At 49.6% G+C, this 27,728-nt stretch overlaps 1 protein-coding gene across 6 annotated transcripts; it reads left to right on the top strand.

Annotated features, from left to right (window-relative positions):
* The first annotated feature begins 244 nt into the window (after nt 1-244).
* Nucleotides 245-27,728, top strand: LOC114843880 (guanine nucleotide exchange factor VAV3-like). 6 transcript variants are annotated; one of them, XM_029130698.3, is made up of 28 exons: nt 248-1,088; nt 3,118-3,234; nt 4,707-4,765; nt 4,983-5,048; nt 5,500-5,617; nt 5,903-5,992; nt 6,594-6,662; nt 6,740-6,843; nt 6,918-7,017; nt 7,182-7,277; nt 8,628-8,696; nt 9,243-9,329; nt 10,113-10,198; nt 10,347-10,479; nt 11,979-12,088; nt 13,203-13,304; nt 13,503-13,594; nt 14,210-14,232; nt 15,394-15,424; nt 16,616-16,743; nt 18,707-18,772; nt 18,945-18,979; nt 19,050-19,166; nt 21,205-21,292; nt 21,599-21,728; nt 25,240-25,293; nt 26,768-26,916; nt 27,003-27,728. In XM_029130698.3, exons 1-28 carry the CDS (start codon nt 885-887, stop codon nt 27,042-27,044), a joined length of 2,565 nt encoding a protein of 854 aa, XP_028986531.1. In that variant the 5' UTR covers nt 248-884; the 3' UTR covers nt 27,045-27,728. The 6 variants fall into 6 exon arrangements, with proteins under 6 accessions (XP_028986527.1, XP_028986526.1, XP_028986528.1 ...); XM_029130696.3 differs by having other exon boundaries at nt 5,900-5,992; XM_029130694.3 differs by having other exon boundaries at nt 245-1,088; nt 21,205-21,728.

Genomic DNA, 27,728 nt, shown 5'->3' with positions numbered 1-27,728 from the left:
TCAGATTATAGTCACCTGGCAAAGCTGTTTATAATCCAAGCGGAAGGTCAGTCAAGTTGGAGACCTGGAGTGAAAGGATTAGTCTGTGCCACATACTGTACAATTATTATTGTTATATGTTTAATAGTATGAAAAGTAGGTTAAAGCAACATTAAATGAATAGATGCAGAAGCTTTGACCTGTAGAATTTCCAGGTTTATAGAACAAACTATATTAAATATAAAAACGTATTTATTGTGCAGTGTATTTCCATTTTGGGTGCAGCCTATAAACTAAAATAAAACCTGGGCACTGGCAGTGACCTCTGGGTTTTGTGTGAAGTGCTCCAGGTATTTGACAGCTACATCTAGTGGCCTGGTGCGTCCTCGTGTTTGTGCTCCGAGCTCACAGGTGTGTTATTATTTATGAATCTCAGTGTGAGGACGCACCTGCTCCAGCTGGTGGCACATATAAAATGAATTCACTTCAATATTTAACCCGAGGGCTTGAAATGAGATCCTTAGCTACATCTCTTTCATCAATTCGAGTACTTTTTCCTGATTATTTTGATCATTATTTTTCTCCCAGTACCTTGTGATCGGGTTGGGGTGTTTTTTTTTTTTTGTTTTTTGTTGGGTTGTTCAAAAATTCACCAGAATTACGACCCTCTGCGAGGAAGAAGGAAGGGGAAGTTCGCGCAGACCGAGGGGGGTTTTGACGGCAGCCCGTCCCAGCTGTGCAGCGCACATAAGCCGCAGCGGCGTCTCCGTCCTCCAGAGGTGACGCCGGAGTCGGGCGAGACGAGCGGACGCCGCCGAGCGCAGCCCCTGTCATGCGTCAGGCGCACGGGTCCGAAGTAGCGACAGACGTTTCGCACTTGGCGTCGACGAGCCGTTTCCGCGCACATGGAGTACTGGAGGCAATGTGCGCTGTGGCTGATCGGCTGCAACGTGCTGCCCGCGAACCACCGCGTGACTGCGGACACGGCGCAGGTGTTCGACTTGGCGCAAACCCTGCGGGACGGGGTGCTGCTGTGCCAGCTGCTCAACAACCTGAGACCTCACACCATCAACCTGAAGGAGATCAACCTCCGGCCACAGATGTCCCAGGTACGCGAAGCCGAGTCAGCGGCGCGTTTCTACCGTGGGTGAGCGATGGAAACGGGCCCAACGGGGACAGTAGGAGGCCCTCGAGTTATTATTACGCGATGTAGAGGGACTGGGAAAAAAATAAAAGCAAAAGTTAAAACTGGCGTCCAACCGTAAAGCTGCGGGTGGAAGTAGAGTCCAATTTGTTCTGGTGTTAAACACCTGCAGGCAGCAGTGATGTGTTGGAATAAACAAGTAAATGGAAAACACACAGGGCAAAGCTGTAACAGTTAGACTAAACAAGTAAATGGCGAACACACAGAACACAGCTGTAAACCAGAACCAGTTCTGGACCATTTTAAACTGGTCAGTGAACATCGGGCCCACAGGGATGCGTGAGTGACACCTGCCAGAATGAGGACATCATGTGTTGGATGTCTTTGTCAGGTCTTTATGTGGTGATTAGCTCCAACAGCCTTAGGTTCATTTAGAATAAGGGAGCGAGTGTTGAATCTGAACCACAGCCGTAGATTTGACCTCTTTAGCTGTGATGGACTGGACCGACCTGATGAATTCCTGCCCTCGATGCACCCATTAGCCTGTGCGTGCAGCAGCCTGTAGTTCCCTGAGTTTGAACCTTGGTGCTTATGATGAACATTTAAAAATTTCTGGTTAAACCTAAAGTAAATAAAACAAAGTTTACACAAATTAAATTAATCTTTTTCCTGGTGCATCTCTTTTTGTGACAATAAGTTCTGTACCTTTGTGTAATAAGTTATTATTAGGAGACTTCCTGTGCAACGATTTGCACTGCAGGTTCTAAGATCTTTATCAGGCCAAGTATTAAGACTGAGGCACAGCTTCGTAACAGGTCATGTGCTATATGCATAAATAAATTAATACATTGTCAGCATTACTTTTAACAGGTTTGGGGATCATCCGTCTTATAATGTGCTGTCAGCACACTTGACTTTGATTTGCTCAGCAGACGGACGGTCACCGCCTGCAGCTGTAGGCCGCTTCATTGTGGTCCAGACGGGCATGTGTGTCAATGGGCCCCAGATTCTGAAGGTTCCTATTATTGGGCTCTGGTGACCCACGATCTGAGTGGTAACAATGTCATGGAGGCACTGAAGTGGAGGCAGAGTGGAGCATAAAAAATGCTATATACATTATGGATAGGAAATGAACATTATTTTATTTTGAAAGGACGATTTAAGAGATGACGTGATTATTTCTGACAACTAAAATGTTTTAAGCTGCTCCATCCTCAGATCATTACAGTAATAATATCTACACTTAAACGCGTATTTTGGGAGTAATAAACATCATTTATGAATCCATGGCGACCGCTCACTCATGCCCTTGTTTGCTTACGTCTTAAACCTAATACTTTGGATTGTATTCAGGGCTACTTTAACTGAACAAGCTTCGAACTCGTGCCAGTTTTGTCGCCACAGTCGACGCAGCGGCTCCGTCTGCCTGAGTGAAGCTGTAACTGGTGGTTTGTGCCTGGTGCTGGTGCGAAGCCCTCGCGTCGGCGCACTTCCTCCCAGACGCGCGGGGCCCCGGGGGGCGGTGGGGCCGTTACAGGCGCCTCCTCGATGGGCTGATAAAAGCCGCCCTATCTGTCGCCTAGAATCTCGTTGCTGCTCACGTTCCGATGAAGTCAGCACTTCATTCACGTACTGTATTCGCTAAAATCAACTCAGTCGGTGCAACTGGTTGTTGTTTAAATAGTTTAATGTGAGAGATGACCCCATCTTGACTCTGCTCTCAGCCCGTTAATAAACTTTATGGACACAAACGATGAGCAGTTTCATTTGGTTTTTGTGAAACTCTCAGTTTGACTTTCACTTTGCAGAATGTGTGGCTCACCTTCACTCGGTTTGAGGCTTGTTGAGAGTCGCTGTGGTCCCGTTGGAGTGTTACTGTACCTGTTAGTCGCAATAAAGCAGCGAGGCTTGCTTGTTGTTTGGCCCTTCATAAAAACCAACAACACACACACAAACAGACAGATTCATACATGCGAACCTTGTTTTCATTCCAGTTCCTGTGCCTGAAGAACATCCGGACCTTCCTGTCGTCCTGCTGCGAGGTGTTCGGGATGAAGAAGAGCGACTTATTTGAATCCTTTGATCTGTTTGACGTTCGTGACTTTGGGAAGGTAACGCTCTTCTGCTCCAGTTTATTTGCGTTTAGTATTTAAGGCCAAACCGCCTGGTGACATCATCCAAGCAAAGAATCCCCCATCAGATTCGTCCAGTAACAGCCTGTGATGCGGCGTCTTTCATCACCGCCCGCTTCCTGCTGCCTTCTTGTCGTTTCCGTCCCGTCCGTGGGGAGCGGCCGGCTCCTCTTTATTGCTGTGCTACTGTGGGAGCTGGGCTCAGTGTTTGCGCTGCGGTACCGGGTCAGTGGGTTTGAAGTGAGCGCCTCTCAGCTGCACACTGGACCCATTTAACTCGCCTCGTTTCTGCATTTCTTTACTTCTGAGCATTTGATGCCTCAGAGCATTTAGAGCTGTTGGAGCGTTTATGAACGAGCTGTCTGTGGGGAAATACATTATTGTTTATCTTTTATTCAAAGCCTGAACTTTGAGGACTTCGCTGACATGTTTCAGGCCTTTTCATCAAACGACCGATTCTTTCACCGAGTCCCGTTTTGGAGCTTCGCGTGCAGTTTCCTCACTCCTCTTCCCCTTCGGCGCTGAAAAGAAGCTTCCAGTTAATCTGACTGTCTGTAATCCCACAGTGGAGGCGCTGCCTACAAATATGTACAGCGCGTCCAAGTCGGGCTGCTTAATCTCAGCCGTGTTCAAGAGTTGTCCATGGAACAAACAAGCTTCCGGTGCAGGGAGAGGTTGCGCTGGACGCGGTCCAGCGGGAGTTGTACCGGAATGCTCAATCTCCTCCTCAAACTCAAATCTCAGTCCGCTAAATCCACTTGACTTGTGCCAAGTCGGCCCTGTAGACGGAGCATTAGCCCACTGAACCACCACTAACCTACATTCCTCTGCTGGGCTTCTACAGGCGTCACCGCAGGCAGAGCAGCAAACAGGAAAACGGCAACAGACACTTCTTCAAGTTCTCTCAAGTCAAACTGTGTCGAGGTCTTGAATGCAAAAGTGAGATGCATTTAATAGAAGGAGCATGTGCACGCGTTTCCCTCCGTTCTTGCTCTTTGTCACATTTAACCCCCCCCCCCCAACATCAGCTCAAGTGTGAGCTTGAGGTAACGTGACCATTTCCTGCAGACCGTCGGTGTAGCAGCTACTGTACAATCAGCAGATCGCATCTTTCCTCAGAAACCCAACGCTTGTTCTCGTCTTGTGAAAGGAAGCGTCATCTGTGACAGCGAGCCAGTTAATGGGGGGCGTCTGTAAAGGCTTACGCCATAACCACCACAAACGTACAAGATGCATCCATCTGTACCAGCAACACGGGAGACTGGAGACCCGAAGGTTCACGGGTTTCAATTCAGTTTAAAGAGATTTCAGGGGATTTTCCGTCATAACAAACCCTTGCTCTTCAAACTCTAGCTGACAGTAGACTGACTAATGTTCTCTGTCCGTGGCTCTAAGTGACCCGGTTCTGACCCGACCCGTTCTGTCTGACGCCTTGCCTCTTGTTTCTCCAGGTCATGGACACCCTGTCCAAACTCTCGTACACGACCATCGCACAGCAGGGGGGCTTCAGGTAAAGCCACCAACTGACAGCTGCTTGTTTTCCCACACCTCCAGCCTTCACTGAAACTCTAACCACACTCAGCCACATCTTCCTCTCCCCTTTGTGCTACACGAAGCCCATGAAGCTGTCGATGCTTAGGCAGTTCCCACTGTAACTAAAGGCAGGTTGCTGCTCTTCTTCTTGTGCCACCGTCCTCATCCTCGGCCTTTAACCCTGTCATTCGCAGACCGTTTCCCACAGAGGAGAGCGTAAAAGATGAAGACATTTACAACAACCTGGAGGACCTGATTGAGTGAGTTCAAAGCCGCTCCCTGCAGGTCTATGAGTGACGCGGGAATGCCTGGACGGCTCGTTAGCGTTAGCGCTCGTTAGCGCACCCAGCGCTGGCTGGCTGCTGCATCCGCGGGGTCCGGACGCCCACGTGTTTCGATAAACGCCCGGCCCCGTTTCTCTGTTACTGTCAGAGGAAATGAATGAGTAATTGTATGAATGGCTGCAGCGCACCTACGTTAGAATTATGAATGGGGACAAAAACAATAATGTCAGGTCTCACTGTTCTATGCATTTGAAAGGCTTAATTGGGGTCATTTGTCCAGCGAGTGGTGATTCTGTGACGCAGCCTGACCACGCGTGGTGCATTTACTCTTCAGACCTTTTGGCAGCAGCTCTTTCCACTAACGGCTCCATTGAAGGCTGCTGTGCTGTGGCCGTGCCTGTTTTAACCCGTGTGCTCTGTGCGGCAGCGAGCAGGCGGCCGACGGCGAGGACGACCTGTACGCGGCCGTCTATGGGATGGAGGACGACTACGCCGGCGGAGAGATCTACGAGGACCTGATGAGGACGGAGCTGCAGCCCCCACTGGTACTGAAATGAGTCACACGCACGAAGCTGAGCAGTGGCTTCATTGAAGCGCCTCAGTGACACGGCTGCACACGGACCGTTTCATGTTCCTTAACACGCACACTCAGCAGTAGCTGCATTAATACAAACACTGACCTCGGACCTGATGAGAAAAAGCCACGAGTGGACCCAAAAGCCCACATCTGCGACTTGTGGCGTGAACATCTGTGAATACGTCTGTGGTCCATGATTGTTACTGTGTGTGATCACTGGCTGCAGCCTCTGAGTTTGGTTTGTTTCTAGAAGCAGGCAGAGGTGGACGTTCGGAGCTGCTGCCTCACAGAGATCAAACAGACGGAGGAGAAGTACACGGAGACGCTGGAGTCCATCGAGAAGGTACCACGACGCTGCTGGATTTAAAGGTCGAACAGAGACAAGACAAAGTCCATTACGAAACGACTCCAGACCAAACGAGTGCGCTGGAGGTAGATTTCAGAGCGTTTACACTCGCGGGGACACAAATTAAAGGGGGCGAATCTGCCTCCGCTGCCCATTCTCTTCAAAACACATGAGAATCAAGTCAAACGTGAATCGACAAATTTATTCCGAAGGCTAACGGTGGCAAACAGCAACACTACAACTAATGAAACCAACGAGTCAAAAGGAAAGTGACAAACCAAAAAGCTGAACTCCAGCGAATCACTGAACAGATGTTGCAGTTTGAAGCTTCATTTAAACATTATTTCTGTGTTTCAATGTCTTTACTTTCACTGTCCAGTGCATGAACACAACGTTTTGCATTTGGGGCGTTTGAGGGAAATTCCGCCGTCAGCGCTCTCCTAATCGCTCTCATTGATGATCTGCTGTGGAACCTGCTGTGGGTTTCAGCTCCACTGCTGTCACTCACGGCCTAGATCTGTTCCCTATCGCTCCCAGTCAAACCAGTCCCTTCGTGGACGCGTCTGACGAATAAAGGTTTTATCGTGTGTCTTTCCAGTATTTCCTGAACCCCCTGAGGATGTTCTTCTCCGCGGCAGAAATTGACAAAGTTTTTGTTAATATCTCAGTAAGTAGCAAGTTTTTCTTCACATTGTGAAAGTAAAAATGTCCGACCACTGATTTCTTTTATTTCCTCTGATGCAGGATTTGGTTAAAGTTCACAAAAACCTGATGGTTGATGTTCAGGACTCCATCCTGAACAGAAACGCCTTAAATCTCTACCAGATCTTTATTAACTACAAGGAGAGGTACGTTCTGTCCACTGGTCTGTCCACTGGTGTACGCTCCTCACTGAACCCCATTCCTCCTCTCTGAACTTCAGACTGCTGATTTATGGGATTTACTGCAGTCGGGTCGAGATCGCCATCGCTGTGTTAGATCTCATTTGCAAAGAGAAGGAGGACGTTCGCCTGAAGCTGGAGGTGAAAACACACACTCTGGCCTCGAAGCCACTAGTTACCACAGTCCTAGTTTACCTGCAGCCCCTAGTGTTTAATCTATGTGCTGAGTTTATATCGTGATAGACTCTAAAAGTAAAGCGATGCGAGCGGCTTCGCTGTGAAGGTGTGTGCTGTGTTTGTACCAGGAGTGCTCCAAACGGGCCAACAACGGCAAGTTCACGCTCCGGGATCTGCTGGTTGTACCGATGCAGAGAGTCCTCAAGTACCATCTCCTGCTTCAGGTGAGACATCCACATGGGACTGTAATAGAAAGCAGGTCGAGGATTAGCTTTGTTTCATGGAGCTGTTTTTTTAATTTGGTCTAATTATTTCATTCATTTAATTCAATTCTTGACTTAACTTGTCGGATGTTCTCCTCGTGTCAGAGTCTCCACTTGAGGGCGACATCCTCCACAGACTTGTTTTAGCGCCGCATGCACTACAAAAAGCACTACCTGTGACAGGTCGTGTACATAATGCTTTAGATGGGTTATGCATATAACAAGCAATATATATATTTAGTGGGTTATTGCTCATCTCCAGGTACAGTAAACATGCAGAGGCAGTTTATTTCAGGTGACAAAAAGCTTTATTGGTGTTTTTTTTTTTCAAACGAGGATGTTTGAGGGTGGAAATAATTCTCCTGTCTGTCGCCTGGTATAAAATCATAATGAGATTTAGGTTATTTTAATTACAGGCCCCGTTGTGTTCAGCGTAGTGTGAAAACCATCAGAGAAATGCAGCTCCTCTAATCCCTCACTCAGTCTGCGCCGCCCGGTATGAAGCAGAGGTCAGACTATAGCTGCCAGGGCAGATGAGAGCAATGACTAGAGAGAGAGCTGCTTTAAACTGCTGCACCGGGTAAAGACTTCCTTTGGTAAAAGGTGATGATCCTCTGTTTTTACCAAAAACCCAGGGGTGGGACTTTGGGACGGGAGAAGCAAAAAGGTTGGATGAGGTGGAAACGTGAGCATGAAGCGAGAGCCGATAGGAGGCGGATGCACGTGTTTCTGTTTTGTTCCTGATCAGGACTGTATTATATAATTCTCTGCTCCACGCGGCAAAGAATACACAGCAAATACAGCATAAGCGCCTAACAGGTGCTATTGACAGCCTGTGTTATTAAAAGCAGCATCTGTCTAGAATTAGGCCCAGAATAAACCCGAGCCCCCAAAGCTGCTAAAAGCTGCAGCGTCCTATTAAAACGGCCTCCTGCGCCGCGTGGCCGCAGGTTCGTTCTCCGTGGGATTTCATCAGCTGACTGCTTCCAGAGCGCGGGCTACACTCAATAATAACTTCCACTTGTTGATGAATCAATTAGACGTGGGTGTGGGTGGAGGTGGAGCTCGTATCTCTACACAGTGCTGCACAGTGATCTCCTGCTCACTGTGTTGTTAATTATAGGAACTATTCAGCAGAAGCCAAAATCCTCTTTATCTTTAGCCTTTAATTTAGTTCATGTGGATGAAAATCACAACCATAAGCTTTCCTCCAACTATGCTTTGTTTCATGTTCATGCATTTTTATTCCTGGGTATTTAAATTAGCTGAGCACTAATGCCCCCCCCCCCCCCCCCCCCCCCCCCCCAACAGGAGCTAGTGAAACACACCCATGATGCTTCTGACAAGAGCAACTTGAAGATCGCTCTCGACGCAATGAAAGTAAGTGCAGTGCTTCTGGTGAATGGGCAGTAATTATGTAATTATTGTGATTTCAGCTTGTTACCAATAGCTGGGAGATCGCGCCAAACAGTCGCTGCCACTCAGCCGTCACTTTCATCGGCCGCAAAATAGCCGTGAATCATTCATGTCTCGCAGTTACAAATGGGCAAAACACGATGGGAAGGTTTCAGCGAGTGCCGAACGGCCTCCTCTCGTCATTCAGTCCTGAATGAATGAAGGGAATTCATCACTTTACAGTGGCGGCTGCTCAAAAACGAGGGAATGCACACGGTTCACTGTAAAAAGCTTAAAATCCTCCCTCTGCTTTATGGTTCCTCCTGCAGATCAGACGAGTCGAGTCAAGATCTGTATTTACCAGCGTTTTCCTTTAAATGAATTGTATTAATGTTTTTTCTGTGTTTTTTGACATTGTGTGTGTGTGTGTGTGTGTGTGTGTGTGTGTGTGTGTGTGTGTGTGTGTGTGTGTGTGTGTGTGTGTGTGTGTGTGTGTGTGTGTGTGTGTGTGTGTGTGTGTGTGTGTTGCAGGACCTGGCTCAGTATGTCAACGAGGTGAAGAGAGATAATGAGACTCTCAGGGAGATTGATCAGTACCAGAGATCGATTGAAAACCTGGTAAACCCAAAGACTTTTTATTAGAACTTTGAGCGGTTGTCAAACGCCTCATGAAACACAAAAGTCGAGGAAAGCGTCTCTTTAGTAAATGATCAGCTTCTTTTAGAGACTGATTCCTGTTCAAATGGAGACAGCTGCGTCTCGTGGCCATCAGTCACAGCTTAAAGTCAATTTGGCGCCGCTTGTTCTGGTTCTGGTTCCGTCCCAGTCCGTCCTGCAGTCAGCACAGCGTCCGCCCCGAGCCTTTACGCCTCAGCGCTAAACGCGAGCTAAATGCTCGACATCCACATTAAGATGTGGAGATTTGAGGGAAGGAGGTGCAGGATGAAGCCATCAAAGTGGAGCCGCATGTTGGAGGCCTGACAGCAGCACAGGTATTATGAGTCAGCGTGTGAAGACTTTCCTCTCGTCTCCACCCAACAAGACTGATAAGCGAGCGTCACCGGAGATAACGAGAGTCAACAGGAGTTACCGTCGGAGCTCGGGTGACATTTTGCGGGGAGCGCGCGTCAGTTCGGGGATTTGTAATGACTCCCTGCTGTTTTCACTGTTACTACTGACGTCGCCGCTGCGCGACGCAAACCAAACAACCCCGAAGCTCAACTCAACACAACGTAGTTCTCGTGATCACAGCTGCTGTGGGATCGACGGAAGATCTCCTAGGAAACGATCCAGAGGCCTTAACACGTCAAAAGCATGATTTGACCCGCTTTTAAAGCTCCAGACCAATGCTGACATTTAAATGATATGCAATATTATGATGGTGTTTGATTGTGCTTTCAGAATCAACCTTTAATCACCTTTGGGCGACCGAAGGGAGACGGAGAAGTGCGCATCATATCCAGCGTCGACAAGAGGAAGCAGGACAGGTTGTTCTGCGTTAAGGGTCCTCATAATAACGACCTGTATGGAGTCAAATTAGGGTCCGATTAGATTTGTGCGTGCGTAACAAATCTAATCTGACCTTAATTTGACTCCGTAGACCTGAGAACAGACACATTTTTATTTTATTTACAGACACATCTTCCTGTTCGACGTGGCTGTGATTGTCTGCAAGCGGCGCGGAGACAACTACGAGATGAAGGACATACTGGACCTCAACTACTTCAAGATCACCAACAACCCCACCTCCGACAGAGACGCCAAGAAGGTGTGCGCGTGTTGGGATCAGCCTCCGTGAGCCGTCCGGCGACGGCGTCGTCAGATTGAGAAGCTGAGGCCGGGCTCCGTCGTCAGCGCCGCGTGGGAACGTCTGCAGGCGTCTTGTTGATGCCTTGTTGACGCCTTGTTGACGCGTGCTCGCAGATGGTGTCTTCTCACGCCGCCGCTGATCGCTTATGTGGAGCTGACGGCCTGCCAGAGCGCGGCGGCGGCTGTGGCGGTCGCCGAGGGCCTCCATTAGCGCCCTCATTTAGCGCTCAGCGCCAGCGTTAGCATGGGAGACGCGCAGCGATCGGGACACGTGCGGCGACGCTTCTTGCGCGTTTCTACGCGTTTCCGCGCGTTTGTCATGATCGCGGCGGGTCCTTAGCGTGCGGCGGCGGCGCTGGGACGCGCAGCACACACCGCGGGACGGAGATGCTAATACCAAGTGATGAATGTGTGCAGTTCTCCAAGGCTGCGTGGGGCTATACATCATTTTGTGCTAAATGAAACTTCAGAGTGTGGATGTGGTGCCACAGTCATCAATGATTTAATACTCAGCAGAGCCCTAAAACACTCAGGGCCTCGCAGACCTGGTCATTACCGACAAGCGAAGCCCACCACTCTTTAAGTTATTAGATATGACACAACAAACTGGGACGGATTAGGGAGCGCGGAGCCGAGGGCTTTGGGAATTGATTGGGAGTAGCTCCTAAATACGCCCACGGGCAGCGAATTGAACCTGTCAGCGGCGCGGGGCCGGAGCAGCCAAGTCGCTGGTGGCGCCGCCCTGCTTCTGCTGCGACAGATGTAACGCTGATGCCACATCTGGCCGCCGTGCAGCACGTCTGTGTAGCGCTTTTGATCACATTCCTAAATTAGAACTTTGAGATCTGTGTTGGGTTCCTCTCGGGCGGATTATCAGACTGTGACTCCCTGTAATCACGGCTTAAGTGGTCTTTGGGAAGAACTTTGGCTAACCTCCAGCCACCGAGGCCGTCATGGCCGCTGCAGTCAACACACGCTGCTTGGTCGCTGAAAATGAATGAATTCAAATGAATTTAATATTGATCCATCCAGGTCCATCTAATCAGTTTATCTATGTAGTGTCACGTGTTTATGACGGCATGTGAGAAAACCAGCAAATCCCACTTCAAACATGGGACAGCTGTGGAGAGGACACCCTTGAGCGGAACCAGGGTCCGAGCGGGCGGCCATCTTCCTCCACCGCCGGGCGGACGCTGGGAACATGCGGCTGTTTGCTGCCGTTCTCTACTTATGCTCTCCTCTGTCTCTCAACGGGTCGGGGCAGATGTCCGCCCGACCGGTTCTGCTGTAGGAATTATTCCCCTCCACTGTTGCCTGGTGCTGCTCAAGTGGGACTTGATGGCTTCTCTATGTATTTGGATTTTTTGTGTCGTGGAGGTTTTATGTACCAGTAACATTGTTCACGCTGTATAAAACAGGCCTAGGTTTTGACTGCTGTCTTCTTGCTGCCTTGCTCAGTGGTGCTACGGTTTCTACGTGACCCACCAGCAGGGCTATGCCGGCTTTGAACTCTTCTTCAAGACCAGAGAGCTGAAGAAGAAATGGCTGGATCAGTTCGAAATGGCCATGTGAGTACACGAGACCCCGTCAGCGCGCGTAGCCGCTTGCTAACAACGCGCAGCCGCGCGCATCGCTAGGGAAACGCACGGCGCACGTGCACGCGCGTACGTGCACGCGCCGGGTGGTTGTTTGTTTTTGTGCGAGTTTCTCCAAGGCCAGAGAGGTGTTGACTCTTTCATGTGCACTGTTTGATCAGGTCTTAGCTGTAATCAAGCGCGCTGCTGCTGACAGCGGCACGATAACGCGCGCACACAAACAAACCCACACATTAAACACGAAGCCGCACAACTACAAAGACGCGGTTCCTCCTCAGTGGGTCTTTACATCCCCGCTCTGTGGAGCTACGTCTTCTGTCTTGTGTTGTAGTGGGAGGTTTTGCAGATATCCTGTCGACGGCCTTTGTCGAGCTGTTTCAGCAGAGTAGTGTTGCTGATAACAAACGCTTTTGTGTTTGGGATGGATCTGAATGAAAACAATATCCCAGACGCAAGCAGGCGACCGGCCGCGGCCTGAATATGTGTCTTGTATCTAAGATGGTGAAAAGATGCAGCCTGCAAGTCGACTGAACGTAAACATGGCCACACACACACACACACACACACACACGTCAGCACCACAACTCAGGCGTAATTGCCTAAATCTAAAGGGGAAATGATCAGTTTTCAGGCGAGCCTTCTAGCTCTTTGTTGGATCTGGAAGTGACACCGGAAAAGGGTCCATTCAGCAGGTGGAAAATTGTACCTGTGAGACGGACGTGGGCTCCCGATGAAGGACCCACTCACGGCAGCGCGCGCTCTAAGTGGCTGCTGGATGGCGCGTTCAGTGCAGAGAGCTGTTTTTGTGTCGGCGGCATTTGTTCCCATTCCAGGACGGCTGCTTTCGCTTCGGCTGTGCACGTTTCCCCCTCAGATTTGAGCAGAGGCGTCTCAAGTTTGGAGCCCACACGCACGTGTGCTCGGGTGGAATGGCTTTTAGTTCACTCATAGAAGGAAATGAGCTGCAGACGAGTGCAGCCAATTGTTCATTAGGTGATTCAGAGGCCGTGTCTTCAGCTGTGCCAGCGTGTGGTCACTCAGACTGAGGCCGTTGATGAAAACCTGCTTTTCTCCTTCTACGTTTCAGATCAAATATTCGTCCTGAAACAGCCAACCACAACTCCCACCAGTTCAAGATGCACACGTTTGAAAGGATCACGTCCTGCAGCTTCTGTCACTTCCTGCTCAGGTACGAGTCTCTCTTTGGCTCATTTGGCTCAAACCTAAGATCGTATGCATTAAAGCGTTAAATTTCAATCCAAGTTTCTCCCTATAATTAGTCGTAAGTAATAAATGAACCAGTCTGTTGGCTGCAGACAGCTTTTCTGGTTTGGTTTTCCTAACGGCTGTTACACTAAATCTAATAAATCCCGTCTCCTGCCTCCAGGGGCATCTTCAACCAGGGCTACCTCTGTCTGAAATGTGGTCTGGGGGCTCATAAGGAGTGCCTGGGTCGCCTGGGAGTCTGCGGGAGAACAGGTGAGCACAAAGCTGCACGCTGTCCTAGAACGTGATTGTTGATGTTTTTATCTAGTCTACATTTATGTGTCTGCCCATAAAAGTCGAATCTGAAAGGCAGATTAAAGTGACCACATTCAAGGAGCTCATCGTCATATTTTTATGCTCTTCCTGTCCCTCGTTCGCTTCTCGTCCTCCAGTTGAGGGTATAAATATTTATTTCCCCCAGACATTGGGTGAATATGCTGAGTTCTTGACCTGCCATTACCTGGTCACCGCCAGCTCAGATCTGCACTTAGACCGATCCAAATGAAGTCTAAACCAGACGAACGGAGCCTTTTATTTGCAGTAGTGATGTGATGAAAAGCTCCGCTGTCGCTCCTTGTTTAGCAGTGGTGCTGCGTTCCTCCGTGTGGAGCTTTAGCTCTTTGTCAGCGGTTTGGTGGAGGCGCAGACAGCTACAGGCGGCTCGGGCCTCTGACAGGCCTTCTTAGCCGCAGCTCTGTGGTCTTTATGCATTCTGAGGTGTGATGAGGGCCAGCGAGGTCGACACTGGAGGTTGAGTGTCAGGAAGCCACCGCGCCCCCCCCTCATATCGCATTCCTCTCACTCTGTCTGTCTCTCACCTGACTGCAGATCCTGCCAAGCCGAAGCCCAAGGTAAGACCCAGACGCTTCTTCTTCCTTCACGCCGACACCAAAGCTGACATAATTAGCGAAGCATAAGATACAGTACATGCTGCAGAGGATAATATTCATGCGTGTGCTCACGCGGGGCCGTGGGGCAGAGCTACAGCTGCCTTTTCAGCCTGAGCTGAGAGATCCTGGAGTCTGAATGGAATATTACAGGTTCAGTCTTTATCCACGGCGACATAGTAGAATTATGTTTTCATTTATTTGCTTTGTTCAATGACACTCGGGGTCAAATTAAATCGACTGGCTTGTGTTTTTAAGCTCCCACAATTTAAGCCTCACACGAGACGAAGGCTCCCGATGGCCCCTACAGACCTCCGCGGTCGGTGAAATTGCAGAGAGGCATTGATCAGGGCAGGAGCACGAGGCCATTTTTAAAGTATTGACCGTTGCCAGGAGAACGACGGCCTCAATCATTTTGATATTTGGAGCCGAGACGATGCCACAGCGCCGGGTAACTGGATGCTGGGAGGGGTCCTGGTCAGGCAGCAAGGCTGGAAACACAGATGAGATGAGATGACTAACGTGAAGCAGGAGAACAGCAGCACCGGCCTCTGTATCGGTGGAAACACCCCAACCTTAAGGCCTCTGCAGGCTCACGAACGATCCGATAGCTGCAGAATGTCACTCAATACAGTCTGAAACGTCTGCACCCGGTTTACTGCTCAGAACGCATGCGTTTCACAGTGGAAAAGACAAAAGCTGTCCTGTTGGGGTCAGGGCGGCTTATTGAATGCAGACTGACTAAATATGTTGCAGAATCAGTGTATCTGTTCGGCTTTATTGGTATTAAGTTCCTATTTATGAAGAAAATGTAAGAAAATAAAAACAATTCTAAAACTCAGAATAAATAACTTCAATCAGGGAGGGAACATTCCACATGGACACGTCCAGGTCGTAACAGTTAACGCAAACAGGCTGTTGGTGAGTGTGTCGCATTCATTGGAAATAATTAACAACCAAACATTTCCGCAAATGAATTTGTCACAGAATCCAACGCTTGCAGTGCGTAGATGATGAAATGATGTACGTCTGCGTTGTGAGATGGGATAGTTTTCAGATCGGGCGATCGGGCACCTGCACTGACGATTGTCTCTCTTCTTTCTCTCTTCATGCTGTGTCCTCCAGCAACAGGAAAGCGGTGCGGCTCCAGACCCAGGTCAGTACCATGTGACCACTCACGCCTTTGCTGATTTGCTCATTCATCTTAGAATCTGTGGTTTGAAGCTGAACCCACGTCAGTGTTTGATCAAATGTTACTAAAGTCTTCCCCTGATGATGTTTTCTTAGAATCTCTCCTTCTCGTTCGCGGGGTTTAAAACCAGGTAATGAGCAAACGCGGCCTCCTCTTGACAAATATTTAAGAACAAATAATAAGGTGCAGAAACAAACGTGAACCAAAGCATTAAAAAAGCCTTTTTTTTTCCTCGCCGCTCTCCTCTCCGTGTCCTGAGGTTTCGACTCCAAGTGGGTGGAATGGTTATGAGCAGAAGAAGCATTTCCTGTCCATACGCCGCGGCCTCGGCCGCCGAGCGAGCGCTGCCTTTGTGATAAATCAATTTCCATAAGGGGCTTTATGAGAGCGACTGCTGTGCTTATTGTTCTTATTAAAACCGTGAATGTGAGATCCTCCATTCATCTGGGGTCGGCGGCAGCTAATAGTTTCCTCAGGCTGGTTTGCAGAGGAGCCCTGGTCATGGGGGGGGGGGCGTCTCTGGGGGGCTGCGTGTGTGAGTCGGGGGAGAGTGAGTGGCTGTGTCTGTTCCGTTGGCAGAGGTGCTCCGTCTCGGCCTTCGCCGCACGCTTCTGGCTCTGTTTGTGGAAGAGAAATTGGAGCCGGGCCGTTCAGGAGTCGGAGAGATGGATTTGCTGAGGTGGTGATGGTTTAGACCTGTCAGTCATCAGGGCCCACGTTTGGGGAGGAATCCGCATTTAAAGAGCGTGAATCTGAGATTTCACTGTTTGCAGAGTTAAAATTCACCTTTTTGTGATTTTGGTCTTTTCAGGAAACACTGCTCCCTTTTTTTCCCAGCTCATGAATTTAAATGACATTCATTCATGTTTTTGTTTTTGCCAGTGTTACTGAACGCGTGTCCTGTAGCAACGAATTAAAGCACGAGAGCTTTTGGTATTTTTGATTTTTTACTGTTCTAGTGTAAAAAAAAATCACCTGATTTGAGTTATTACAGCAGAACAGGTCAGAACGCATCGCTGGTGACCTTGTGGAAGTGCTGCAGGTTACTGTGGCTCTAATGAGAAAAGACGAATAACTTCACCTTCACCTGGAACAATATTTGTCTTTCTCCGTCTTCGTACGCTTCCGACTCCTCGCTCATCATGCGTTTCTCAGGTTTGCCCAAGGTGGTGGCGATCAGAGACTGCGGCGGCGACGCCTGCCCCCACGGACCCCCGCTGAGCATCCGTGCGGGCGACGTCATCGAGCTGATGTTCGCCGACGTGGAGAGCTCCTGGTGGCAGGTGCGTGAATCGGAGCCCGAAACGCCTTCCAGTTTGTAAATCGCCCACAGAAGCAGGGCTGCGTTGTGTCAGGCGATGGTGAGACCTGCCTCCGTCAGACGAGCCAACAAAAAGCTCTGACCTCCCCTGAACCCCAGCCATCACACTGAATCACAGCCCAGATCGGATGATGCAACCAATTAGCGGCCTCGGCTGATTGACCGACCGCCGCCGTGCGCCCATAAACCAGTGGACAGTCCCGTCTCTGGAGGATGTTTTAATGGTAATACTCAACCTCACGCCTCAAGAGGTCGCCCATAGTTGGACTGCGTTTGACCCTATGCATTTGGGAGCGGGGGCGCTTTATCCGGGGTCAGACCCCGGCCTTAGCCCCATGTCCTGTGCGTGTTTCTCTGTGACGCGACACAGCGCGGGGTGGAAGGTGAGGGCGCGGACGCCGGGAGGCTGGGTGGAGCCACGCCGCAGTGCGTTGCCATGGTTACCACGCGTCCCGCATCCACTGAGAATGCACGCTTTGTGTTTGCTGCTAGAAAAAGGCAGGAACGTCGCAGTGCAGTGATTGATTTAGTTTAACTGGTGCAAAAAAAAAAACACAATGGCAGAAATAACTTAAACACATTTAAACTGAATAATAAGAAGAGCATCTTAGGTCTCATTCATTTAGTTAATCTAGTTTATGAAAAGAAGTATTTAAATTCAGACGACGGCTCACCCTGAGCTGCTTCTGCTGCAGGTTTCTTCCATCAAAGGGAGTTTTTCTCCCCGTATTCATCCGTTTCTTACATTGTGAAGTTCTTTGAGGTGACTTTTGTTGCAATTCGTAATTTTATGTAAATGAGCTGGGTTTAATTACAGCTGGTGGACGGCTGCGACTGCACACCGCCGCTAAGCCGGTTTCCAAAGCGTTTCAGGTCTTACAGTCACGCATGATGCATTCCGGTGGAAAAACTCTCAATCTAAACAAAAGTTCCAGGGCTAAACGGAACCAAGAGCTCCACGGGGCACCTCTAATCTTCAGCGTCCCCAGTGGCGCCAGAGGATGGAATTACAGAACATTGAGAATTCATATCCCCTGTTACCCAGAAGGCAATTATCCCCCGTCCCACTGGCAGAACAATAAAATCAATCACTGTAATTTCATTTGATCCTTTGGCTGCTGCCTGTTTATGCCAGCAGAGTAATAAGTTTAATCTTTATCATACGCTTATCAAAGGCATAACAAATAGAGAGAGGCTCCCCAAAAAGCTTTGATGAAATGTTTATTACACAGAATGAATCACAGAGATGGGTGAAGATTCGCTTTCCAATCTAGTTACCGCTGCACGGGTCTGCGCGCTGCAAACAGCATTTCATACTGTAATGAAGAGCAGGGCGAAGGGAAGCAGAACGGGGCAGGAAGTGGCGTGAGGAGCTGCACACGGTCACGCTCTCCGCCTCAGACTGACGATTCAGCCTCACGTTCAAGTATGATACGTGTACGAAGGCATCCACGTAGGTGCCGGTCTAAATATAAAGGCTGATGTGTTTTGCCATATTTAGCCTGAGAAAACGGCTTTTCACACTCTGCTCGTTAGCGGAATTAATGATTTTTATATAAAGCTTGTGTTTGCTCCAGGCGAGTTAGCTAAAGCGCAATTGTTAGTCTTTAGCGCGGAGCGGAGGCCTCGTCCTGTTTGGATATTCAAAGAACAGAATAAGATCCATTATTCCGTGTTAAATGAGCCTCTTGTTTTGATGCAGTACAAATCTAACTGGCGGCAGAGTTTGAACCATAATTAACTTGGGCTGCAAATTAGATGCACTGCTTGTTGTGCGCTAATTGCTGAGGATTTATTGAAGCAAGTGTGGGAGGGGAAAAGAAAAGAGAGAGAGAGAGGGCGACAGAGAGAGAGACAGAGAGAGAGAGGTGTAGTTGTTGCTCCCAGACAAATATAATGCGATTAACAGCCGGTTGCCATTGCAGGGCAAAGTCCTGGCGACAAGCAAGACTGGCTTCTTTCCAAGTGACGCTGTGAGGCCTTGCCCATGTGTAAGTAATCCATAAGACAGATTCAGTGTGATTACGATGCATTCAGTGGCTAATAAGCGCTATTGGTGTCTTAGCACAGGAGCGTGGTCGTCTTGAATATCACACGAGTCACTACGAGTGACCTCCACTCTCTCTTCTGCACTGACTCCATTAAAACACATTTCTTCCTCAGGTTCCAAAGCCGGTTGATTACTCTGCCCATCTCTGGTAAGAACACACACGACCAAGCGTCAGCACGTCCTCTGCCTCCGTCTCACTGATTCTTGGGGGATCCCAGGTTCGCGGGACCGATGGAGAGAGTCCAGGCTGAGGTGGAGCTCCAGGACCGGGGGAACAGCACCTACCTGGTTCGACACAGGAGCAAAGAGTGCTCCGAATACGCCATCAGTATAAAGTAAGTGACGTTTTCCCTCAGTTTGCTAAGAATAGTAGACTAAACACAAGGCGCGGGCAGTCAGCAGCCGCCTGGTGGGCACAGAAACACCTTATCGCGAGAGGCGAGTGGCAAGAGCCATTCAAGCAAACAACAAATGCCCACGTGCACATAACAGCCGAGCACAACAATGGTGCAATATCTGAGAACAAACGGCTCATCAAAGGCTGAAGTGGAAGGGCCGGAGCAGAAGGGAGACCACGCTGAGCCCGCTCACGCCGGCGAGCAACACGGCGCCTATATAATCAGACCCGCACGGAGGCCGGCGCCGCTGATGCAGATTGTGGTGGGCAGAGTTGAGTTTAGATGGAGGGCAAAATAAACAAAAGCACAGTTTCTCACTTCGCACTAGCATTTACGTAGGTACGGCTTCAAGCCATGTGGAGAGTTCCCAGGTTTCAGGCTAAACAGCTTCTGCTGACTTTTAAATGCGTCTGATGAATTCATTAAAGAAAAACAATACTACTGTATAATATATATTTAAGACAAAATTAAATCAATATTAAATATTAGTATAAGATTAAAAAAGGGTCATTATATCAGTTTTCTTCCATTAACATCAAACACATGTATGTTCAGTTCGAAGCTGTGGTGAAGGTTGAAGCTACAAACACATGGATCATTGCATCCATCCATCACAAACCTCATAAACAAAGAGTCAACGTGTTGTTTTAATGACGGTGAATGAAACACTCCCCATCCTGACTCTGTTAAAAGGCTTTTAATGCTGCGCCGCTGACACAGCAGTGAGAGCGTTCGCCTGGTTGTGGAGGTAAAACACACAGACGATTCGCCAGCGTGAGGAGCAGGTGGGGGGAGGAGGAGGAGGAGGAGCTGCAGGAACCTGAGCGCTGGAGGTCGAGGCCTCGCCGCACGTCTACGCCTGTAACGGAGTCAGGCCGATTATAACTGCTCCACACACAAAGACACCCTTCAGGCTCAGGCCTGAATACTCTCTAATCTATGCGACGTGAGAGAATGATGAGAAGTGACTGAGCTCTTATCTGCCCTTCCTGTATCAGGGCTGCATCACACCTCAACCTCTGGGACCTCATTTTCGTTCGCGGCCTCGGAGCGGCTCGTGACCCGTCGTGGCGGCAGCTCGTTCCGGCCCGTCTGGACTCACGCGTCTCTCGCTGGAAGCTTTGATGCACGGGAGCCAGTTTCCCAACGCGCCGGTCTTAATTGCCTGTCTGACCGCTTAAGATCATTATCGGGACGGCAGTTTGAGATAATGGAGCTTCATACGGAGCTAATCAGCTGTCTAACGTCAAACACTACAAATGGTCAGTTTTGCTGGGTGCTGAATGATATTTATGTGTCGTGTGCAGGAGGAACAGAACCGACCAGGGCGCAATATAGCTCAACACACATCAATAATGTATTAGTCTCCACTATATATAATGCATCAGTCCGTTATATACAGTGTTGACTCCAGCGCGTGTTGCACATCAGCGTATGGGGGACATACAACACAGAGACTTGACAGCGCATCCGTCCTGCTGCTTGCAGCATATGCACTGCACTGTGTATTTATAGTGTGTGCTTGTCAACAGCCTGAGCTGTGAGTTTTCACATGACATATGCTCACCTTAACACGCGATTGTTTAATCAGCCCGTTCTGCACAGTGTCTAATATTAACATGATGCTTTTATTAAAGTGCTGTCAGGGTTTGCGATATTTTTTTAATTGGTTTCATGTACAATAATGCATAGTTTTAACAGAAAGGAGCTCCAGGGATCTTGACTCCGGGACCGGCAGCCTCGTTTTGGGCAGCGGGGAGCGTTGAGTGGTGCTGTAGCGGTAGCGGTACCGGTGATGTGAGCGGGTCGGTTCTGTTCCGCAGCAGGGAACAGCCCACAGTCCTCGTGAGGCGGTGCTGCTCGGCTCAGCGCGGTCACGGGCAGTGGGAGCGGACGGCCCTTTTCCATGCTTGGCTGTGGAGACTGGCCTGATGTATAGTTGATCAGCTGCCCATGTCTTATTCATCCTCCACAGGTTCAACGATAAAGTGAGGCACATTAAAATTCTGACCAAGGACGGCTGCTTTTACATCGCAGAGGCCCGGCTCTTCAAGACGGTGCTGGTAAAGGTTTTAACTTTGTCTGTGTGCTGTTGTGTTCCATTTAGATCCACCGCTTTCCCCCTCCATTCGTGTGGTTCTGTTGCTGCTGCTAACGTTATGCTTCCAGGACTCAGACTTCATGTGAAGATGGAAAATTGCGCTTCGCTGCTGCTCAGACTCGTGGTCGTGTCGAGCTTCCCCCTCAGCAGCCTCCCCACACGCCTTCGCTTTCATCCCTGTGCATTTGGACAAGATGCCGTCCAGAGTTACCCCGACTCACTGATGTCTCAGGGTCTCTCTTTGCTTTATTGTGATTGTTTTACACAGGACTTAGTGGAGTACTACAAGCAGCACTCTCTGAAGGAGGGTTTCAGCAGTCTTGACACCACTCTGCAGGTCCCCTATAGGGAACTGTCCAATGGAAACATGCCCAGGGCTATTACCAAGGCTGGCAGCGGTGAGTCTTCACAAACATCCAAGTTCACCTGTCCGACCGGGAGAAATACTATCAGTTCAGATCAGATCTTCATCCGGCTCTAGTTGAAAGCTATTCTGAGCATTTGTTTTGACTCGCTTGGAGAACTGGAGGCACGGGCGTTCGCTACAGCAGTCTACTTCAATTAAAGTAAGGGGAGCTGTTGCCTGGGACTGTTAGACCTGCTTGTGAAGTCTCCATGACCAATCAGTCACTGGAAGCTCCATCGCGTGGAGACAATAGGACGAGCAGGACACAGAAGCAGCGCTTGCTCTCTAAACTGTGTTTGCCTTAATCACAGTATGTCAGCTCTAACTTTGATGTGTCAGACATTCTAGTAATATTTCACACAGCATAATGAGCTAACACAAATCCCAGCGGAACAGTACACGTGTAAGATAGTAGCAGTTATCCCCGTGGGACATCCCTCTTCAGTTTTACTTGATTTATCCATTTTGTACACAGTTATGTCAAATGAATAATGTTATAATATCAGATAGATGTCGTGTGTGGACAGAAAATGTTTGATGTTGTTTTCAAGGCAGTGTTAAATTAATGCCCAAAGTAATTTATCCAGTGTTGTAAGATTCTACTGAGTTTAATTATTTTACACCAACGCACAAAGGTCGTCTCAGGCACTTTGCAGTGCAATGTTTAAGACCTTTAGTGGATAGCAATGGCAATTATCAGATAGTATTAGTTAAGAGGAAGCTGTGTCTAAATGAAAAGCATTGGTCCGAGTATAGAACCTTGTGGAACTCCAGAATAAATGTTTGTGCATTAAACACAGACGAGTCATTAGGAGTTAAACTGACCTAGTAGAGTTCATTTATAATGTTGATCAGTTAGATGAGTCTTTATATCAATAAGATGCTGGCTTTGAGTACTGTATTCTAGGCTGGCTGCTGTCTGTTCATCGCTCTGTCCTAGAATTGCAGATGCTGAGTAACATTTGCGAGTTCACACACCTCACACAGAGGTTGCGTCGTTGATAACCTGGCTGTAAAGCTACAAACGCAGATAATGCTCACTGTCAGAGGGAAATATTCCCTTTGAATTGTGTTTCATGAGCCAGTGTGGTGAAGAGGTCATTCATGGCTCTGAGGTACAAAGCCCTGTCTTTCACCTTGCCAACATGGACACATGAACACGTGTGTGCTTGTGTCTCAGTAAATCCAGCCTCAGAGACGCTAAGGAGCAGGTCTGTAGCACTAGAAGCCTCTTTTTAATGAACAAGCATTTTAAAAATTGAATTAACTTAAATTATTGTTTGTTCAAATATGTGTGCAGCAAACACAGTATGGGGCTATTTTTGTTTGTTTCCAGCCTTTGTTTGTTATAACAGCTGGAAACATGAGGCTGGTGTGTTTGGTTAGCGTTGAGCTGTGGGGATGCTGGTAGGTGGAGTGCTCCAAACAGAGCTAACTGCCTGCTGTTAGCGGTATATTTAGCACGCACACATCACATTGCTACTGATCAATACAGGCGAGATCGCTTTCATACGCCTGATCCGTTGATTCCACTGCAGTGTCCTCTGCGTGCGTTTTCACCTTGCATCCGTTTATGCTTTTCCACATAGGCGTAGAGAAGGAGTGGCGCTAATGGGGCTAAAAGAGAGATCCAGTGCACAAAGGGAAGGCATGCAGCGAAGGGAGATGAAGGCAGGGCGAGGCACAAAAGAGAGACAGTGAGTGAAAGAATTAGAAAACAGCCTCGGCAGCTCAGCAGGCTTTGCAGAGTGATCCCAGTCAGGGCCCAGCGCCCCGGGCGAGCACCAGGAGCCAGCTACTCCAAGCGTCACCCTCCGCCGCTGCGCCGCTTTGAGGCCGCTTCACAATCTTCCTGACAGGACATGACATTTCACTTGGTCCGGCGGTGGAGGAGGCGCCGTGACGGCCGCCCGCTGACAGGCACCTGAGGGAGCGCCCGCTCCAGGCCTGGCGTCCCCGCAAAGCTGGGGGAAAGTTTGCCAATGTGATGTGATGCAAAAGAGCAGGAAGCAGCTGGAGGTAAAGCGTCGCGACTTAAAGGAGGTGTACGCGTAAACAAGGGCGGCGGCGGCGGCAGCCGAGGCGAGCTGACGCGCGCCGGAACAAAGGCGACGTCGGCCCTTTGTGTGCGCGCGGATGTAAAATCCTGCCGCATCCTCGTCCCTCTGCCTCTTTTGGCAGCGCCGGCCTCCCAGCGCATCAGGCTTCAAAGCGGCTCCGCAAGAGGTGTGTTTGTGCGCGGCTGCCATTCACGGCGCCGCCGTCTTTGAGAGCGCGGTGACAGAGCCGCCGCTGCTTCCGCGCATTCGCACGTAGATTATTATTGCCGTAAGTCGTCCACCCCCATAGACAGACTTGGTGTGGGCACCGCGTTCTCTGTCTGGTAAACAGTCTCTGTGGAGAGACAGATGTCACGCCGAAATAACATTAAAACACACAAAATGGTTTGAATCCGAAAACAGACACCTCATCGCGACGGAAGCGGAGCTGGAGGCTGCGCAAACAAGCACAAGATGCGGGGACGCAGCACAACTCTGGCGTCATTTGTTTGGAAAAGCCTCCGCCGGCGTCTGTAATTAACTTTGACTGAGTCCTGCTCTGTGCGTGTGTGTGAGTGCGTGTGTGTGTGTGCGTGTGTGTGCGCGTGCGTGTGTGTGTGTGTGTGTGTGCGTGTGCGAGTGAGCGCTCGCGGGTAATTTGGAATATTCTTTACTGTCTGTCAGGTGGAGCCATTTGTAAGTATTAATGTTATCGTGAGTCTGAGACTAACGAGCGTGAGACGACGCCTTCACGATCGGTCCAAATGACGCATGAACGGAGAGTTCATCAATGAAAGACTGAGGGTTTAAGTGTGAACTTTTTTAAATTCTTCTCCGGCTTCGTTAAAGCGCTGTTTGTCCGGTGTGCGTGTGTGCGTGTGTGTGTGTGTGTTGCCACATATTGCTCTGCATTCACTTATCCCTGTGGGGGACGGGAAGAAGGCACGGAACCATATTGTTTTGTTGACAGGAGGTGCTTTTCTCCGTGTGGCTCACATGGGATTTCAAGCGAAAGCAGGAGTCGTCGTCTCCGACATGAGGAGCTCCAGCCGCTGCCTCGCCGCGGCCCCCCGCTGGGCCCAGGCACACACTTACCCCCATGCTGCTGCTGTGGCTGTGGTTGGAGGCCGTGGAGCTGCGCTCGCTCGCTCAGGCTCCACGGCGCCTTTTGTTGGTCAGTGTTAAAGCTGCACCAACGGTGAAGTGACAGTTTATCTAATGCTGTCACTGCTCTGCCCTCCTCTCGCTCTCGCTCTCTCTCGCTCTCTTTCTCTCTCTCTCTCTCCCTCCCTCTCTCTCCCTCTCTCTCCCTCTCTCTGCCTGTTCTTTGACTTTGCCAACTTTTCTTCTCTCGCTTCTGTCTTTCTCTCTAACTTGTGTTTACTTTGCTTATGTTCTCTCTCTGCTCCCACCACGGCCTGAACCCCCCCCCCCCCCCCCCCCCCTCGCTTCGCTCCTCTGTAGTTCCTCCTGGCGGCTGCAGCTTTGTTCCTCCCTCTTCCTCGCCTTTCTGGTCAGGTACAGGTACAGCTTTTCTGCTTTCTTCCTCGTTCCCTCGCCGTGTGTCCACATTTCCAGGTTTCCAAAAACACACCGTCTTGTCTTTTCCTGCCTCTGTTAAATAATGCAGTTAATGATGCCCCGCTCGCGTCATCTTGCTCAGACAATGCGAGTTTCCACGTGGAGAAATAGAGAAACATTCTCATTAGTCTCTTGTCAAACTAAATTGGGGATAGTGGGAATTTCTGACAGCTTTGATATTTTCCACTTTACAAAATGAACTAGAGAAGAGTCAACAATCACTGGTGACTCCAGCCAATTCCCACGCTTGTATTTTTTCATAATCCAATAATTACTCTGTCAATTCAGATAATTAAAAGTGGTTCAGATTTACGTATCAGTTTTACTAAGACTTGCAATGGTGGAAACCCAGTGATGCATGAATACAGTAAATCCCCAAGTCAGACTAACAAGGAAATTGGGATTTTCTTGTCTATAAAAAACTTCCATCATGTCCTGAAAGCCGTGTGTGTTAACAGCATGTTGTTTATGTCTTCCTCTGTGTGCATGTGTGTGTTTGCACAGATATAGAGTATTCATGCATGTGCTGTATGTGTGGGCAGCGTCGGCGTCGCTAGGATGCCTGCCTGTTTATGCACCAGGGGGCAGATTTTTGCATATCTTCCAGCCGTGTTATCTGCAGTTTCTGCAGAGGTAAACAAACCCATGCGCACCTGCGTTCACACGCGATACGAGCGCCGGCCCTCGCGTGTGGGAATCACCACGCGTGACCCGATGGGTGCTGATGCAGCCCCAGCTGGGTTGAACCGTAGCTCAGGTCCAACACGTGAGCTTGATGCGGTTACGCTCAGGTCAGCGAACCAAGACTCCGCTGCTTTACTATCGGGACCAAACAGACACAGTTGTGTAAGCGCTCAGAAATGGAGTTTACCAACATCAACGTTGAACCGGATGAAGGCAAATACCAACTTGCTGTTCTTGGCGCTGGCTGCAGCAGAGCCTGGCGTTGGCTTTGGGTTTCGAGTGTGAAAGTTCAATCTCAACCCAGGAAATAAAAGCGCGACACAAGAAAGACCTTCAAATCATGGTCCAGAGCCGCGGTAATTGGACTGGACTTCGAGTTACCATTTTTTACAGGCGCTCGCTAGGTGATAAGGCTAAAAAGGTAGGAAGCGTTTGTGAAGGCAGAGAGAACGGAACAGTAGGTGGCTTCCAGAGGGTGACTCAGTTCTCCAAGCAGCAGATTTCAAGGTGCCACAGATGGATTGTTCCCAATCAAACGGGGCTTTTTCTATTCATTTCTCCAAAGTTTTATCTCAGATTTGAATCGATATGTTCTAAAACTAGGATTTAGGATTTGTTTAGTCGGTGCGACAGAGGCAGACGCTGCTGCAGCGCGTCGCCCACTCTCCAAGAGCCGCCTTTGAGTCGCTGTGCATCTCCCCCCGTGAACGAGCCCGCGCTCTGTCAGTGTTTTCTCCCAGGGTGGTGGGCGTCGCCGTGGCGCGCTACGACTTCTGCTCCAGGGACACGCGGGAGCTGTCGCTGCTGCAGGGAGACGTGGTGCGCATCCACACCAGGATGTCCAGCGGGTGGTGGAAGGGAGAGGTCGGCGGCAGGGTAGGCCGTGGGAGCGAGTGGGGCCCAGACACATGCGCTGTGATGTTGCTGTGCTGCTCTGGACTCCTTTCTGTGCTGCGTCTCAGGTGGGCTGGTTTCCCTCTACCTACGTGGAGGAGGAGGACTGACTGACGCCTACTCGACGCCGGCCGCCTCCACCGAGCTCCTCGTCGGCGCTCTCTGATAAAACCCGGAGACCTGGACTTGAGAGGGAGCGACGGAGCCCCGAGGAACCTTCTCCCGCCCTCCGACAGGCGCCGGCGCGGAGCAGATGTCAAAATCACCGATTCCGGGAGCGTCGCGGGCGCATCTCGCCTCTGCGCAGCCCCGTCTGCCCCCGCGGCCGCCGGGAAGGGCATGTGCTGTTCCCAGATAACCCCCCCCACCCCCCCCGCTCCTCAGCCAGTCACCTTGTCTTATTATTGATAGCTCCATCGGCCGGCGGGAGACTCGCCTTCACTGTCATCATGTCTCCGTAGCAGGAAGTCTCAGTCACGCGGCTGGAACGCAGGTCCTGCTGACAGGTGGCCCATTGAAATGCAGGACACGGGGAGCTTCCATCGCTGTTGGGACTTTTGTGGTGAACTTTTTGTCTTGGATTCATTCTTCTTATTGTTTTTATGATTATCATGATTTTGGAATACTTCTTTTTTAAAGTTTTAATTTGCTGGACTTGATATGTAAATGACATGTGATACTAGGAGAGCTGTCCTTCACATTTGATGGTGATTCTTCATGACCAGTGTTTATTTAAGAGTGTCACCTCATCCTCCATTGATTAAAAAATAAAGAACCCACGTTCTTTTACTGCC

Source organism: Betta splendens, chromosome 17, assembly GCF_900634795.4.
Source record: "Betta splendens chromosome 17, fBetSpl5.4, whole genome shotgun sequence".
In the NCBI taxonomy this organism is placed as follows: Eukaryota; Metazoa; Chordata; class Actinopteri; order Anabantiformes; family Osphronemidae; genus Betta; species Betta splendens.
The sequence above is the reverse complement of the archived record's forward strand: the minus strand, read 5'-3'. Positions and strand labels throughout refer to the sequence as shown.